At 40.6% G+C, this 14,805-nt stretch overlaps 2 protein-coding genes across 2 annotated transcripts in view; one reads left to right on the top strand and one right to left on the bottom strand.

Annotated features, from left to right (window-relative positions):
• Positions 1-14,805, top strand: part of LOC144612731 (uncharacterized) — a 59,191-nt gene that overhangs the window by 24,456 nt on the left and 19,930 nt on the right. The window lies entirely within an intron of this gene.
• Positions 7,258-9,909, bottom strand: LOC132689962 (vomeronasal type-1 receptor 2-like). The gene is given in 2 exon segments (XM_081791429.1): positions 7,258-8,112; positions 9,884-9,909. Coding segments are annotated over 2 exon segments (732 nt in total). The 3' UTR covers positions 7,258-7,406.

The following is a 14,805-nucleotide window of genomic DNA, read 5'->3' on the forward strand; positions in this document are numbered from 1 at the left end:
AGCACAAGTGGGAGAGGAGCAGAGAGAGAAGGAGACACAGAATCCTAAGCAGGCTCCAGACTCTGAGCTGTCAGTGCGGAGCCCGACACGGGGCTCGAACTCACAAACTGTGAGACATGACTGGATCCAAAGTCAGATGCTTAACCGAATGAGCCACCCAGATGCCCCAGTTATGGGGTATATTTAATTTGGTCTGCAAAATATTTTCTTTACGATCTTTTACTTTCTGTTGTTTAGTCATGAATATGAAATTTGAAAATTCCCCAATACCCTTATTTTAATTTATTCATTTATTTTACAGTGAGGGTGGACGCTAGTAGGGGACAGGGGCAGAGGGAGTGGGAGAGAATCTTATGCAGGCTCCACAGTCAGTGCAGAGCCTACCCAGGTCTCCATCCTACAACCCTGGGATGTTGGCCTGAGCCCAAATCAAGAGGCAGATGCTCAACTGACTGAGCCACCCAGTCATCCCCCTAAGACCCTTATCAAAATTAAATTACAATGTGTAGCTGATTGGGATGAACCTCCTGGGATTATTTCCATGTAAATAAGACAAAACCTAATAAAGAAAAGGCCTTTGCCCCTCCCCATTCATCCTTCTTGGTCCTACAGCGGCCATCCTGCTGTAAGGAGAGACAGTGCTGAGTGCTAAGGGAGGTGGAGCAGGCAGAGGACTGCCCAGGGGACCCGTCCCATCCCAACCTGCATCTCTGGGCCTCCTGTTATGTGAGAATGATAAACTACCTAGTTGTTTCAGCCACTGATTTCCAGGAGGTCTGTCCCTCACAAATGAACACTGTCTGACCTGACCAATAACATTAATGTTTACACTGAGAGTAGAATGGAGCATTTGAGAGGGAATATTGAATTTAACATTTTGTAGCTGAGAAGATCTACAAAAGGCATCATCCTTCACAGATGGGTTAGAGCTGTTTGGCACGTGCTGCCTAAAACTCACAAGATGAACCAAACAAAATACAGCTTGAAAATTTATGAGGAATGTGCAGAATGCTGGATAGAGAGTTACAGGAGTAAGGAATTTGGTGCCACAAATGAAATTACATGTTTACTGGAGCATGTGAACTATTAGTCTCTTAGCTTTTATGCAATACAGTAACTTTCTACTTTGTAGCAGGAAACAAAAATCCATGTCTTCAAGTAACTTAGATTCTCTCAACGGAAGTGTATAAAATATGATAGTGGTAAGTACCATGAACGTGTTCGTGTGTAATGATCGACTGACAGCGTTTCCTAATTTAAACAGTGTTTTCAGGCAATGCCCACATGCTGAGGTCATCTTTGTGCAGAACCACTGAAAGCGTATCATGCAAATACAAATGGGGAAGGGCAAGTGGGTGGAGTAAAGAAGCCGAAAATTGCCCAAATGGGAGCATACTAAACTGGTTGAGGAATATCCACAATTGTTGTTTGTCTTGGTGAAATGTGATACTACATTTCCACTATAGACATTTGAAATTTGGGACTCCTCGTAGTTAGAATTTTTATTTTTTATTTATATATTTTTGAAGTTTTTTTAATGTGTATTTATTTTTTAAGAGATGGAGAGATGGTGTGAGTGGGGAAGGAGCAGAGAGAGAGTTACAGAATCCAAAACAGGCTTCAGGCTGCGATGTCAGCACAGAGCCTGATGCGGGGCTCAAACCCAGCAGCCATGAGATTATGACCTGAGCTGAAGTGGGGCGCTCACCCAACCGAGCCACCCAGGCGCCCAGTAGTTAGAATTTTTGAAATTTTAATAACAAAACTCCCCAGAGGGCTTAAGATTATATGTGATAGATCCAAAACCATGACCTGTTTGGAGAATGCACAGACCTATTTCTTTACGTCAGACTTACCACTACCGAGAACACAGTGGTGGGGTAGGGTAATGAATTAATGGACAGATAGTAAATCTCATTTTTCAAAACTGTCTAGGTATTTGATCCCAGGACTTGTTAAGATACATACTTTTCCTATTGTCTACCCTTATACCCAGCCAGGGGTATGTTGCTTCTTCCACTTACAAAAGTGTATCAAGTAATATTGGGTGTGTCTTTTACACCTCAGTTATATCTTCAATGTCCATATCATCAAAAAAAAATTGTAAGATATAAGAAGATATTGTACTTGCAAATTGAAAAGGAACAAAATCGCATTATTTCATGTTTTCCTAATTTAAGACCTAGTAACTCCCAGTTCCTAGTTTTATTCTTACAGTTGAGAGCAATCTTGTGTTACCATTGCCTAATATTTTGACTATAAGATTGACCTTTCAGTACGTTTTATGTCCCAATTTTATACTAACTGAGATGTGATGAGAATGGGACTCTATGTGCAAGATCGGCAAATTTTTATGTAAGGAACATATAGTAGATATTTTATTCTTTGTAGGCCATGCTGTTTCTGTTATCGCTCTTCCAGTATGTCCTCATTGGGTCAAAAGTACCTAAATATGAGTGTGGCTGCATTCCAGTTACACTTCACATAAAAACAGACGGTAAGCTGTACTTGGCTCATGTTCTATAGGTGGCAGAGTCCTGATCTACACAAAGGAATTAAGAGCACTAGAAGTAGTAATTATATGAGTAAATAAAACCTGTCTTTCCTATTTTTAAGCCTCTTTAAAATATAGTGGACTGTGTAAGACACTAACAGCCTAGCATATACGTGTATAGCGTTTGGAAAAGAAACCTACACTAATGGTTACGCAGGGCAGGAATTTAGAGATGGAAGTCCATGTGGAAAGGAAGGGTCAGGTCAGATGCTCTATATGAAGAAAGTATAGACTCACGTGAAGGTAGATTGTGGTAAGCTGTACAGGATAACCCTTAAAGCAAACAAAAAACAATAGTTACAGCTAACACCTGTGAACCAAAGAAATGGATTTAAAATAAAATCATTTGTAAAAATTCAGTCATTTCAAAGAAGACAGAAAGACAGGGAACAGAGGAAAGGAGACATTATAAAAGCAAGAGGAAAATAATTTACGTCTATATATGTGTAAAAGGAAATCGTCTAAAGGCCCCATTGACGAGCAAACATTGTCACTGGATTTTTTTTTCTTTTTGTTTTTTTGCTTATTTCTTTTGAGAGTGAGGGAGAGTGATAATCTCAAGCAGGTTCTGTGCTGTCGGTGTAGGTCCATCATGGGGCTCCATTTCAAGAGCCGTGAGATCATGACCTGAATGAAATGCAGAGTCTTACACCAATAACCCTGTGAACCAACCAGGCGCCCCTGACAATTGGACTTTTTAAAGACAGGCAACACAATGTATCCTAAGAGAAATTCACTTCATAAATTAAGAACACAAAATAAAATCCTAGACCAAAGATAAATGGAAACGCTATAATGAATATAGTGGCTATATTAAGATTAAAGTAATTTCAAGAACAAATAATATGACCAGGGATAATGAGAACTATTTCAATATCATAAAGAGGTACATTCACCAGAATGACATGAAAATCCTAATTAATCCCTTGTTTTCACTACAAACAAATATGTAATCAAATACTCCCTATTTCCAAGTCAGACACTAGGACCATGATGGTGGACATCCCCTAGTTCACAAACACACACATACAAACATTACACATAGATGCAAATACATGTGCATATACACAACATAATCTTAAATGCACAGCCATATACCCTCACACTCTCAACATACACTCCATACCAACTCACACTCATGCACACACTCGTGAAATACAAGCACATATGTTTACACACACCCGTACTCCCACATTCCCAGTCCCTTGTATGTAATTACATTCAAAGAGTCTGCATGCACGTGTGTATCTCAACAATGTGCTCATATGTTGGAAGAATACAGGCATCGCCTGACCTTGGATGCCTGAAAATGGGGGGCACTTGCCACCTTTTTTACTTCTTCCATCCTTTCAACAACCCCCAAGGATGATATTTGTCACATGCAATATCTTAAACTGCTGTGGGCATTGCCACCTCAGGTCCAGGTGAACGGGGCAGAGTTGGAAGGTTACAGACGAGTGATCCAGCAGGGTCCAAATGAGGCCAGAGGGAGGGGGTTATAGGCAGTGTGCAGAGAGCATGGGAGCGTGGAGGAATAGATGGAAAACTCTTCAAAGGTGTATGATGCCATAGTACTTGACAAATAAAGATAGGGACAGAGAACCTAGGGGAGAGGTGAAAATGAACCTTGAAGTATGGGATCTGAGTCATCTACATCAGTATGAGCACAGAGTTAGCTATGGATAAGTAAATAAAATGGCAAAGAGAAAACTATAGATCTGTGTGAGGACAGGTAATTCCCAGGTTGGTCTACTCAGAGAACCTAAGAGCAATGACACCCCAGTAGCAAGGAGAACACCCAGCACCCACATCTTGGTTTCTAACACTATTCTCTAAAAAAAAAAAAAAAAGTGCTCCTTGTAATTATGGCTGATTCTATGGCAGGAGCAGGGAAAATACAAGATGAGCCTGGGGGATCTTATAGTGACAATGTTAAGAGTAAGGAAATAATGTTTTTTAAAAAAATGGGGACATATCTAGGGGACATAATGGCCAAACCTGAACAGAACTCCTGCAGCCTGTCACCAAATCTCTGATACCAACTCAGTGTCCGGTGATGCAATGTAATTGTGACTTCATTTGGTCTTAGTACAGACCCCACAAGTTAAGGGCAAAGTTGTTCCCGGGACTGCCCCCACTTCAGACACCAGTCATGAGTCAGGCATTCCCAAACCTCCCACACATTTCCAGCCAGCTAAAAATTTAAGGTTTCCTCCACAGTTCCCTCTGCTTCAATATTTGCTGGGATGACTCACAGAACTCGGAAAGTGCTATATGTATGATAATCGTTGATAATTAATTTCTATATTGGGACCTAAAAAATTGTAGGCCACATTAGTGGCCTGACCCACATCACAAATCTAAACCTAAATCAGCCTGCTCTTACGTGAAACATCCAGCAAAGAAACCAAACATACACCAATCACAGTCCTCCAATGAAGCTTCAGGTAGCCGATCTTACCCTGTATTCAGCACCTCCTGGTCTTCCAAGGAAATTCCTGACTTCCTAGCCAATCATGCCCTAATCATGCCCTTTAGATTGAGTTCTAAAAGTCAATCTTGCCCCAAATCCATCAGGAAGAGCACTCCACTCCCTGCATGGGAGGCTCTGTCCTCCCCAAATCAAGGGTTGTCTTCCCTGGAATAAAAGACAGCAAACTTGTTACTAAATTGTTTTAGTTTTGTCATTTCACATTTTATTGTAAAGGATAGCAGTAAAGAGCCAGATGAAGGCATCCATAGGGCAAGGTTTGGGAGGACTGCCCATACAGTAGCTTTTGTCCCCCACCACGAAGCTCCCAGGAGCTTCTCCAGGAGTTTAATCAGGGCTTCGCTTAAGTCATTGGCCATATGACTGAACTCAATCTCCAGGCAGACTCGTTCCTCTCCCCAGAGGCTGGGGTGCTGAGTGTTTCCATCCAATCATGTAGTTGGTCTTTCAAAGGTGTCCAGTCCCCTATTTTGAAGTTCTGTGGGGGAACTCGACAAACCGCGAGTTAATGACCCAACATGAAGTCAGAAGTCCAAGCAACTGAGCCACCCAGGTGCCCCTAAAGTATTTCTTTTTTTAAATTTTCTATTTTTAAGCAGTCTTGATACCCAATATGGGACTCAAAGTCACTATCCAGAGATTAAGAGACACATGCTCTACTGACTGAGCCAGCCAGGCCCCGCAAAAGTCTTTCTATGTTTCAGTTATATCTTTTGTTTTCCTTTCGATGGTGTCCATGTTGCCTTGGGGGTGATTTCAAAAGCAGTACTACCCCATGTTAAAATACGTTCCTATACTCCTGTCACAGAACCTGGTCTGGATCACCCGGTGAAGAATCAAGTGGCACTTGAAGAAATTGGAAGGCAGGAGGTTTATTTCACACTGGCGGGCTCAGAGGAGATCACTCTCCAGAGATCTGAGCCCCGAGCACAAGGATGGGGAACAATTTATAGTCTGTTACTTCTGCATTAGTAGTAATTTGGTGCGCGGCAAGCAGGGTAGGAAAAAGAACCCAGAAGGGGAGTCTTCGGGCAGCGACTGAAATTCTCCTACCAGTCCTGTCGGTCATCTTCTAACATAATTTTTCCCTATCACTCCCGCTTCAAATTGCTAGTTCTCTCTGGCACCAAGCTTGATGAAAGGGTCCTCCATAACCTCTTGTATCCTCAAGTTGGAAAAGCAGAAATCCGTCTTGAAATCTCTTTGTCGCCAACACAGCCAACTGCCATCAAGATTTAACACAGTACAGGGGCGCCTGGGTGGCGCAGTCGGTTGAGCGTCCGACTTCGGCCAGGTCACGATCTCGCGGTCCGTGAGTTCGAGCCCCGCGTCGGGCTCTGGGCTGATGGCTCAGAGCCTGGGGCCTGTTTCGGATTCTGTGTCTCCCTCTCTCTGCCCCTCCCCCGTTCGTGCTCTGTCTCTGTCCCAAAAATAAATTAAAAAAAAAAAAAAAAAAAAGATTTAACACAGTACAATCTACCTTCTAAACATCTCAAAAGTCATTTAGTCTTTTCCCACATACCAATCTGTTCACTGGCTCCTTCCCACCTGCTCCTTTTGTAAAATTCAGCTGACACTTCCCCCTTGTTCCTCTTTGTCCCCTGCAGTTTACTCTTCAGAAGTTGACCAGAAAATATTTTCATGCACTCCTCTTGCTCCTTAAGCGTTACCGCATTTTCAAACATCCCCAATTTCTCTTAGATATGAGGCATAATATTCATAGCATAGCCTCCAAAGCCAGCAATAAATAAAACCTGCCCCCCCTCCTCCCGCCACCTTCACCCAAGGCCATTTGCATGACAAATCAGGCTTTACAATTGCATTCTCAAGTACATCTTGGGAAAGTTTAATATCTCAATTTTAAAGTTACACATTGAAACATAATTCCAGTATGTTCACAGTATTTCAAGACTGTTTTATGGAATCTATCCTTCTGTGACCAGTAATAATACAACTATAGAAGTACATCGATATTAATTACAGATGATTTCATGTACCATGCTCTTTACCATTTCATATTAGGTTAGTGTCAATGTGTCTCATTTACCCCTGTCTATGCAATGAAATTGGCTCATTGTTCTTAACATTCTTTGAGGTCTCAGTGCGTCTATGACTGAACAGGTAGGTGGAAGACAATTCATATTTCCCTGATGGGATGAGGGAATTCTAGATTTCTTCCACAGCAGACATGGTACAGCCTGAATATGCTTGGGTCATGATTCATGAGAACAAAACGGCTAATAGTTGAAAAATATGTAGTGATTAGTCCAGTGACATTCACCAGCTACCAACTAGAATTATCAAGGAGATCCAAGTAAACTTGAACGATGGACAAAACGGCATAAAACGATACAATGGTGGTCACCAAAATAAGGGTGCTTTCGGTGGCTCTGGTCTCATGGTCTCACAGATGGGTCTGGGGGAGAGAGTGTTCCTATGGATGCATTGGACCGTCTGCTTGTACCTGTGAGGGAGAAAAACCATGGAGCTGGTGGCCAAGGTCATGAATCCCAAACACAAAATGTCAAAGAAAGATGTCATTGCTGCATATAATAAGCCTGTGATCTTGTCGCTACACTGTGAAGCAGAACAATGTCCCAAACCACTTTTTTTGGTAGTAGTTTTGTTGTTCCATTTACCAGCCATATAAATAGGAAAAAACAAGTTTATGAACATGCAGAACACCCCACACAGGATACTGGAGGGGCCAATGTATTTCGGAGTTTTTACTTTAAGCTCTATCCACCTAGAGTTCCCAGGGTTGATTGGGATAGCTTGGAAGACCCTCAGGGGGCAGGTGGAACAAATGGACATACCTCTGGTCACTCTGTGAACATACAAAAGAACATAGCATCCATAATAATTAGTGAAATGTTTTAGTCCTAAAGCTATCATGGTCTCTGGGATTCCTCTGGAAAGAATGACCAAGGAGTTGGCTACAGACAGGTTCCTAAGAATCAAATTCATGGATCTCGGCTTGCATCCCTTGAAGCAAAAGGACGTCTAATGATAGAAGAGTCAGAAATTGCCCAGAATTCCAGTGACTCCCAGGATAGGAAGATCATTGCTATATTCACATCCACCGAGGCCATTCTGTCATTGTCTAGAATTCAGTACTCAAAATCACAGGCAGCGAGTTCTGCATGAAAACATGAGTTTCAGCCTACATTTTCCTGGAAGACAAAATCTGCACTTACATTTCATTTCCCGAGAATGAACATCTAAACTATATTGTCTTTTGTTAAGAGATTTCCCAAGGTACATATGTGTCTCTTTATAGCACTTACAATGTGTGAGTCTGTTATTAACGCTTTCCCTATTGTAACATATAATATTCACAACTCTATGAGTTAGGAATTAACATTACCCTCATTCTATAGACGAGGAGAATTTAACCGTAGGAAGTTAAGTGACTCATGTAAATAGCAGTAGAATCAGGATTTGAACCTTGGTGGCCTAGTTGCCATGACACAAATGCTTTCTACTGCTCTCTACTCTGCCAGGAACCTCGTCGTGGGTACATGCACGCACACACACACACACACACACACACACAGACACCTCATATTTTAAATTTATTTTACTTTCTAAACCTGGTTTGGTCATTTCCCAGTTTTAAGTATTCTTTATAACTAATATAACTAAAGAATGAAGATTGAAAGCTTTAATAAATTTTACATGCATTGAATAATTTTATATGAGCCAGTCTGATTTATTTAATGTAGAGAACTGTTAGGATGACAGCAGAAGTCATTTCATTTTTTGCCTGGACCAAAAGGACAATGGCATCCATAACAGAAATTATTGTGCGGAACTGCTCTGTGTGCTAACGTATGGGACATGAAACATCACATAGTGATAAAGCTTATTAGGGCAGAAAATAAATTAATCATACTTAAAGATCACATCACTGTATATTTGTTATTTTAGAATACACAAATTGAAACTCGAATTGATATTTGATTTAGAAAAGCTATTCAAATACAATACAAACCTGCAAAATGGATTTGTAGACTTGGAGTCTTGGGCATTTAATGAGTTGAAAAGTAAGAGAGGTGAGTAGTGAGCTGGGAATACTGTTGAAATAATTTTAAACCAGAAGAAATGTAGCTTAAAGTTGTCTTTTTTTCTTGATGTGATTATATTTTTTAATTAATTTATTATTTTAAAATTAAAATATAAATTAAAGTCCTTCATTTCCCCCCCTTGAATCACTCTATAGTTAATAACCTTATCTTAAAGGACCTTTCTTAATTTCAGGAAAGAAGATTGTCTCACAGATCAATATTGCACAGAGGTTTTCAGTAGAGACACAGTTACTGTCTCCATTAAGCACATCACACTCAAATTACAGAAGAATAAATTTCAGCAATTCCCATTAGACACGCTGTTTCTGCTGTGAATCAGGTTTTTCAGTTAGTTCCATCATACACTTTATCACATGCACATGCCTTTACAGTGCTCACAATATTGCTTCTAAAAATGTCTCTCTGACTCTTCCTCACGGTATTGAATGGCTGCTTAATTCTGGAAGTATTTTTTTTTTTTCTAAATAGACTGTCCATGCCCAGTGCGGAGTTAGAACTCACATCCCTGAGATCAAGACCTGAGTTGAGGTCGAGAGTGGATGCTTAAACGACTGAGCCACCCCGGTGCTCCCTGAAATTACCATCTTGACGTATCTTAAATTCAGACTCTGATGGCACTTGGATCAAACACCAAGAACCCCGTTAATGGGGGTTTTATTAAATTTCGTTAGCAGCACTCATGCACTGATTGAGCAGTCTCTCTCACAAGCTCAGCCTGTGCCGGAAGATTCTTTTCCCAGACATGCTCACCTATGCTCAGCAGATTCCTGCTGCATCTCCCAACCGTAGAGACTGTGGTCTCACACTAAACTAGAAGATACTCACAGACTCCTTCCTGCTGCCAGGACTGGAAGCTGGGTGTAAAGTAGCAGGCAAAGCATGTGTGGGAGGGAGGAAGCCAAACCCTGAGATAGAGGTTAGTGATTCTGTGACCTCACCTCCCCAAAGAATTGCCATCAACATGTCAGCTGTAGTGACAATGATAGTTCAACACTTGGGGAACTGAGAACGGTTCTGAAAAACTCTTTAATTACCAGGATCTATTAGAAGTTTGTAGTGAGCAGGTCCAAAGGGACCGTTGGAGTGTTTTAGAGAGATTCTTCCATTATTCCTGGAAGCAGACAGGGTGTCACATGGCAGGAGGAAATGCCAAGGGATGAGCCCTGAAAGACCAGCCGAGAAGCACATGAGCCTCATTGGATTCTGTGCTTCCCTGAGGATTTCTCTGACCCCAGTCTAATCCTTTGTTACTCCCCAGACCCGAGGACCACCACCATTTAACTTATGGGCAGAGAGAAAGAATCCTCCAAATGATCCAAGAAGGATTTTCTGTTTTTAAAATTTTCAATAAATGCAAATAAAGAGCTTGGTGAACAAATGAGATTAAAAATCATTTGTCCACCTCTGCAATTCAAAAATAACTAGAAAGCCTATATAAAGTGGACATTTTCTCAGAAAATACATTTTACCAAAATTGACTTAAGTAAGATAGGGAGTCCAAACAGACCAATATTCATAGAGAAGAGGAAGTCGTCTTTTTTTCATTTATCAGTCCCTCACAAAAACAAACAAACAAACAAACAAACAAAAAAAAAAACCCACCAGGATCAGATAAGCCACCAGATTCTTCCATTTCTTTAAATAGAAGACATGCTAATGCTGCTTACTGAATTCAAGAGCATTAGAGTGGAAGTAAAATTTCCAAATTATCTTTATACTTCAAATGACATTCTGAGACTAAAACATCCTAAAGTTTATACTAAAAAGAATACTATAGAAAGATGTCATCTCTCCCTACAGATGGTACCATGGACAATAAACAGCCAAAACCCTGAAGAAGAATAAAGAATTATAATGAGCCAAGAAATTTGTGTCTCCCATTCATGAATGAGTCACTGTTAGGAAATTAATATACTTCATATTTTTGAAGAGAAATCAGAAATCTTACTCATAGTTACAAAAACATTATTTGGAAGAATACAACATCTAAGGATGTTAAGTCAAAACACTTGAAATTAGGAATTTCTTTCGGATCTTTCCCAACTTGGCAAAACAAAATCTTCTTCTTGTTCATAGGGAAGTGCTAGAGATACTCCACTAAGGCCAGAAAACAACACTAAAAAAAGTACATGATCACCTGTTGTATTCATTTCTCATTGTGTTGGAGGTTAGCCAGGGCAATGTAAAATGGCATAGAAATTAGAAACAAAGACATAGAAGTATGTTTTTCAGATGATAAAAGTTTGTCTGGAAACACAAAGGAACTGTTAGAAAATCTACAACAAAAAATAATTCCATAAGCTAACAAGACAGGATACTGACATTCAAAAACAGTAACGTCTTTTTGCATAGGGTTTTTTTTTTTAATTTTTAAATGTTTATTTATTTTTGAGAGAGAGACAGAGTGTGAGAGGGGGAGCGGCAGAAAGAGAGGGAGACAGAGAATCCAAAGCAGACTATAGGCTCCGAGCTGTCAGCACAGAGCCCAACATAGGCCTCGAACTGACCAACCGCGAGAGCACGACCTGAGCCAAAGTTGGACGCCCACCCGACTGAGCCACCCAGGTGCCCCAATAGGGTAGTATTTTTAAGATTTCATTTTCAGAAATCTCTACACCTAACATGGGGCTCAGGTCATGATCTTGAGGTCAAGAGTGGTAGGCTCCACCAACTGAGTCACCGAGGTACCCCTGTACATAGGATATGTTTGTACAGTAGCCTATGTACAACAAATAATCGTTTATGACTTACAGTAGGAGGGTCATGCAGTTACAAAATTGTAACATAAAATGAAATAGGGGCACATGTGGTCCTCAGTCGGTTAAGCATCCAACTCTTGATTTCAGCTCAGGTTGTGATCCCAGGGTCAAGGGATTTAGCCTTGTGCCTTGTTCTGTGCTGAGCCTGGAGCCTGATGGGATTCTCTCTCTCCCTCCCTCTGCCCTTCTCCCTCACTCTTTGTGTAAAACTAACAAACAAATAACTTTAAAATCATAAAATGATATACTCTAACCAGGAATGAATCTAACAAAAATTTGTAAAGCCTATAGGGAAAAAAAAAACATTCCTGAAATATATGAAGGTAGAAATGAATGTAAATTACATCACGTTCCTGGGTAGAAAAACTCAATATTATAAAAAGGTCAATTCTCCTTTAGCTAATTTATTAATTTAATTTGATCCTGATAAGAGATACCATCAGTTTTTCAAACTAGCAATGTTGCCGCAAAAATCTCAGAGAATAGTAAGAATAGCCACAAAAAGCTCTAAAAAAAAAAAAAAAAAAGAAGGAAAACCCAACCCAAAATGACTACAGTTATCCTTCTGAGATGTTTATTTTTGAACAAACTATTAGATCAGTGAAGGTAAAAAGTCAAAAGTATGCCAAAGTGCATAAGAAAAGTTAATAACCAGCAAAAACTAAAGTGGGGATAACATCATAAACACTTGGTATTTGGGGAATGGGAATTCCTTTCAATAAATGGACTTATTCTTCACATCCTACAGCGAGACAAAGGTCAAACAAAGAGAAGTCTATATGGTAAATAATAATTAAAATGGTTAAATTCCTTCCTAAGACCTGCTTCTCAAGCACCTGACTGTAGCCAACCTCTGGCTCATCATCTTTAAAGAAGTCATTCAGCGATAGCTTTGTGTGTGAAACGTCCTCATTGAGTTTTTATGCTAACTTGTTTTTTTAATGCTTTTATTCATTTTGGAGAGAGACAGATGCGAATGGGGGAAGGGCAGAGAAAGAGGAGGAGACACAAATTCGAAAGCAGGGTTCAGGCTCTGAGCTGTCAGCACAGTGCCTGACATGGGGCTGGAACTCACAAACTTCGAGATCGTGACCGGGAGAGAAGTCAGATGCTCAACCCATGGAGCCACCCTGGTGCCCCATATGCAAACTTGTTTTGTATGTTCACAGTGGCCAGTGATGTATCCATTGGCATCACCTGCTTCTTGAGTGTCTTCAGGACATCAAGATTGGCCCCAGGAACTCCAAGATGATAGAACTTAAAATAAAAGCTCTGCATGCATCTCTAACAACCAGCTGCTTGATCCTAAGTGTGATGGTAAATACCACTTTGTCTCTTCCTGGGACTGACTAGGAACAGTGAAAACATCACAAAGAACTTTGACTGGAGGGGCGCCTGGGTGGCTCAGTCAGTTAAGCCTCCGACTTCAGCCCAGGTCATGATCTCAGTTCATGAGTTCGAGCCCCGTGTCAGGCTCTGTGCTGACAGCTTCAGATTCTGTCACTCCCTCTCTCTCTCTCTGCCCCTCCCCAGCTCATGCTCGCACCCTGTGTCTGTCAAAAATAAATAAACTTAAAAAAAATAATTAAAAAAAGTTTTTAAAGAAGTTTGGGGATTCTGAATAACAGTATCTCACAATCACCACTTGCCCTACTTTTAGCCTTCCCTCCTGTCGATATTGGGATTCATGATCTGAACCAGGAACTGCATAATTTTCAAGCTCTTAAGATATAAGCAGTGGGTCCAGCACATTCAGAGGAACAACATATCCAGATTTTTTCCGGAGGTGAGGTCTACCCAAGGCATCCTTGTCTTGGTGAACACCTTTGTATCGTTTTAGGCTCTCTCTTCCACCTTTTCATGTCATTTGGCTCTTTCTAAAAACCTCAGTTGGTGGGTGCTGAATCCCTGTGCTCTAATCACTCCATTTTTTTTTTTAATAATCAGCCCTTTTGTTCTCTGGAGCCCTGACCTTATTGTGTCCAGGGTCGTCTCTGCATGCTACAGAAGGAATACTCAACCCTCTAAAATGACAAGATACCTATAAATTATTGTAAACTGCTGAACAATGTGTAGTCATGTGTTCATTCACTCCTTGCAGAGATTTAAGCACTGGAGGGGGCAGTCACATAATAGGATGCGAAAAGCAAATCCAGCCATCACCTCCTTCAGAATTTCCACAGGAAACAGAAGAGGAGCTACTAACTTGCATATTTCCTGTTAAAAATTATTAAGAGTGGATATGATGCTACTGAAAATGTGAAAAACTAGTTTTACAATTTGCTTGTATTATTCACATAAAGAACAGACATCCTTATCACATGTCTCTGGAAATATTTCAAAACCAGTATTTCATCAGTACTAGGAAAAGTTAAATATCTCTGAAAGAGTACACTTTTAGGAAGCTTCATTATCTGCACTGGGCACCAAGCATTCAGAAACAGAAAACGAAAAGATCAGTTGAAATATCTAATATTCGGGGTGCCTGGGTGACTCAGCTGGCTAAGCCTCAGACTCTTGGTTGTGGCTCAGGATCTCAGGTTTTGTGATATCCAGCCCAGAGTTGGGGGGGGGGGGGGGGCGGCGACAGAGGGCTCCGCTCAGAGCCTCCTTGGGATTGTAGATCTAGCTCTCTGCTTCTCCCCGCTTGCACTCCCTCCTGTGCTTTCTCTCAAGATAAATACATTTTTAAGAATCTAATTTTCAAGGAAAAAATAGCCTTCCAAATAACTGAGAAGAAAGATTATTAAAAATGCAATTGCAATGATATTTAGCAATAAGGGCTTAAGCAAATACATGTGCCATCTGGTAGGTCTCAAAGGCGTTTGGATTTATACTTCCTCTCGAGAGGTGTGGATTCGAATATCAAATTTAAAAACAGAGATTAAATTAATGAACTCCCATAGAGGCAGA

This window comes from Panthera onca, chromosome E2, assembly GCF_046562875.1.
Source record: "Panthera onca isolate mPanOnc1 chromosome E2, mPanOnc1 haplotype 2, whole genome shotgun sequence".
Lineage (NCBI taxonomy): Eukaryota > Metazoa > Chordata > Mammalia > Carnivora > Felidae > Panthera > Panthera onca.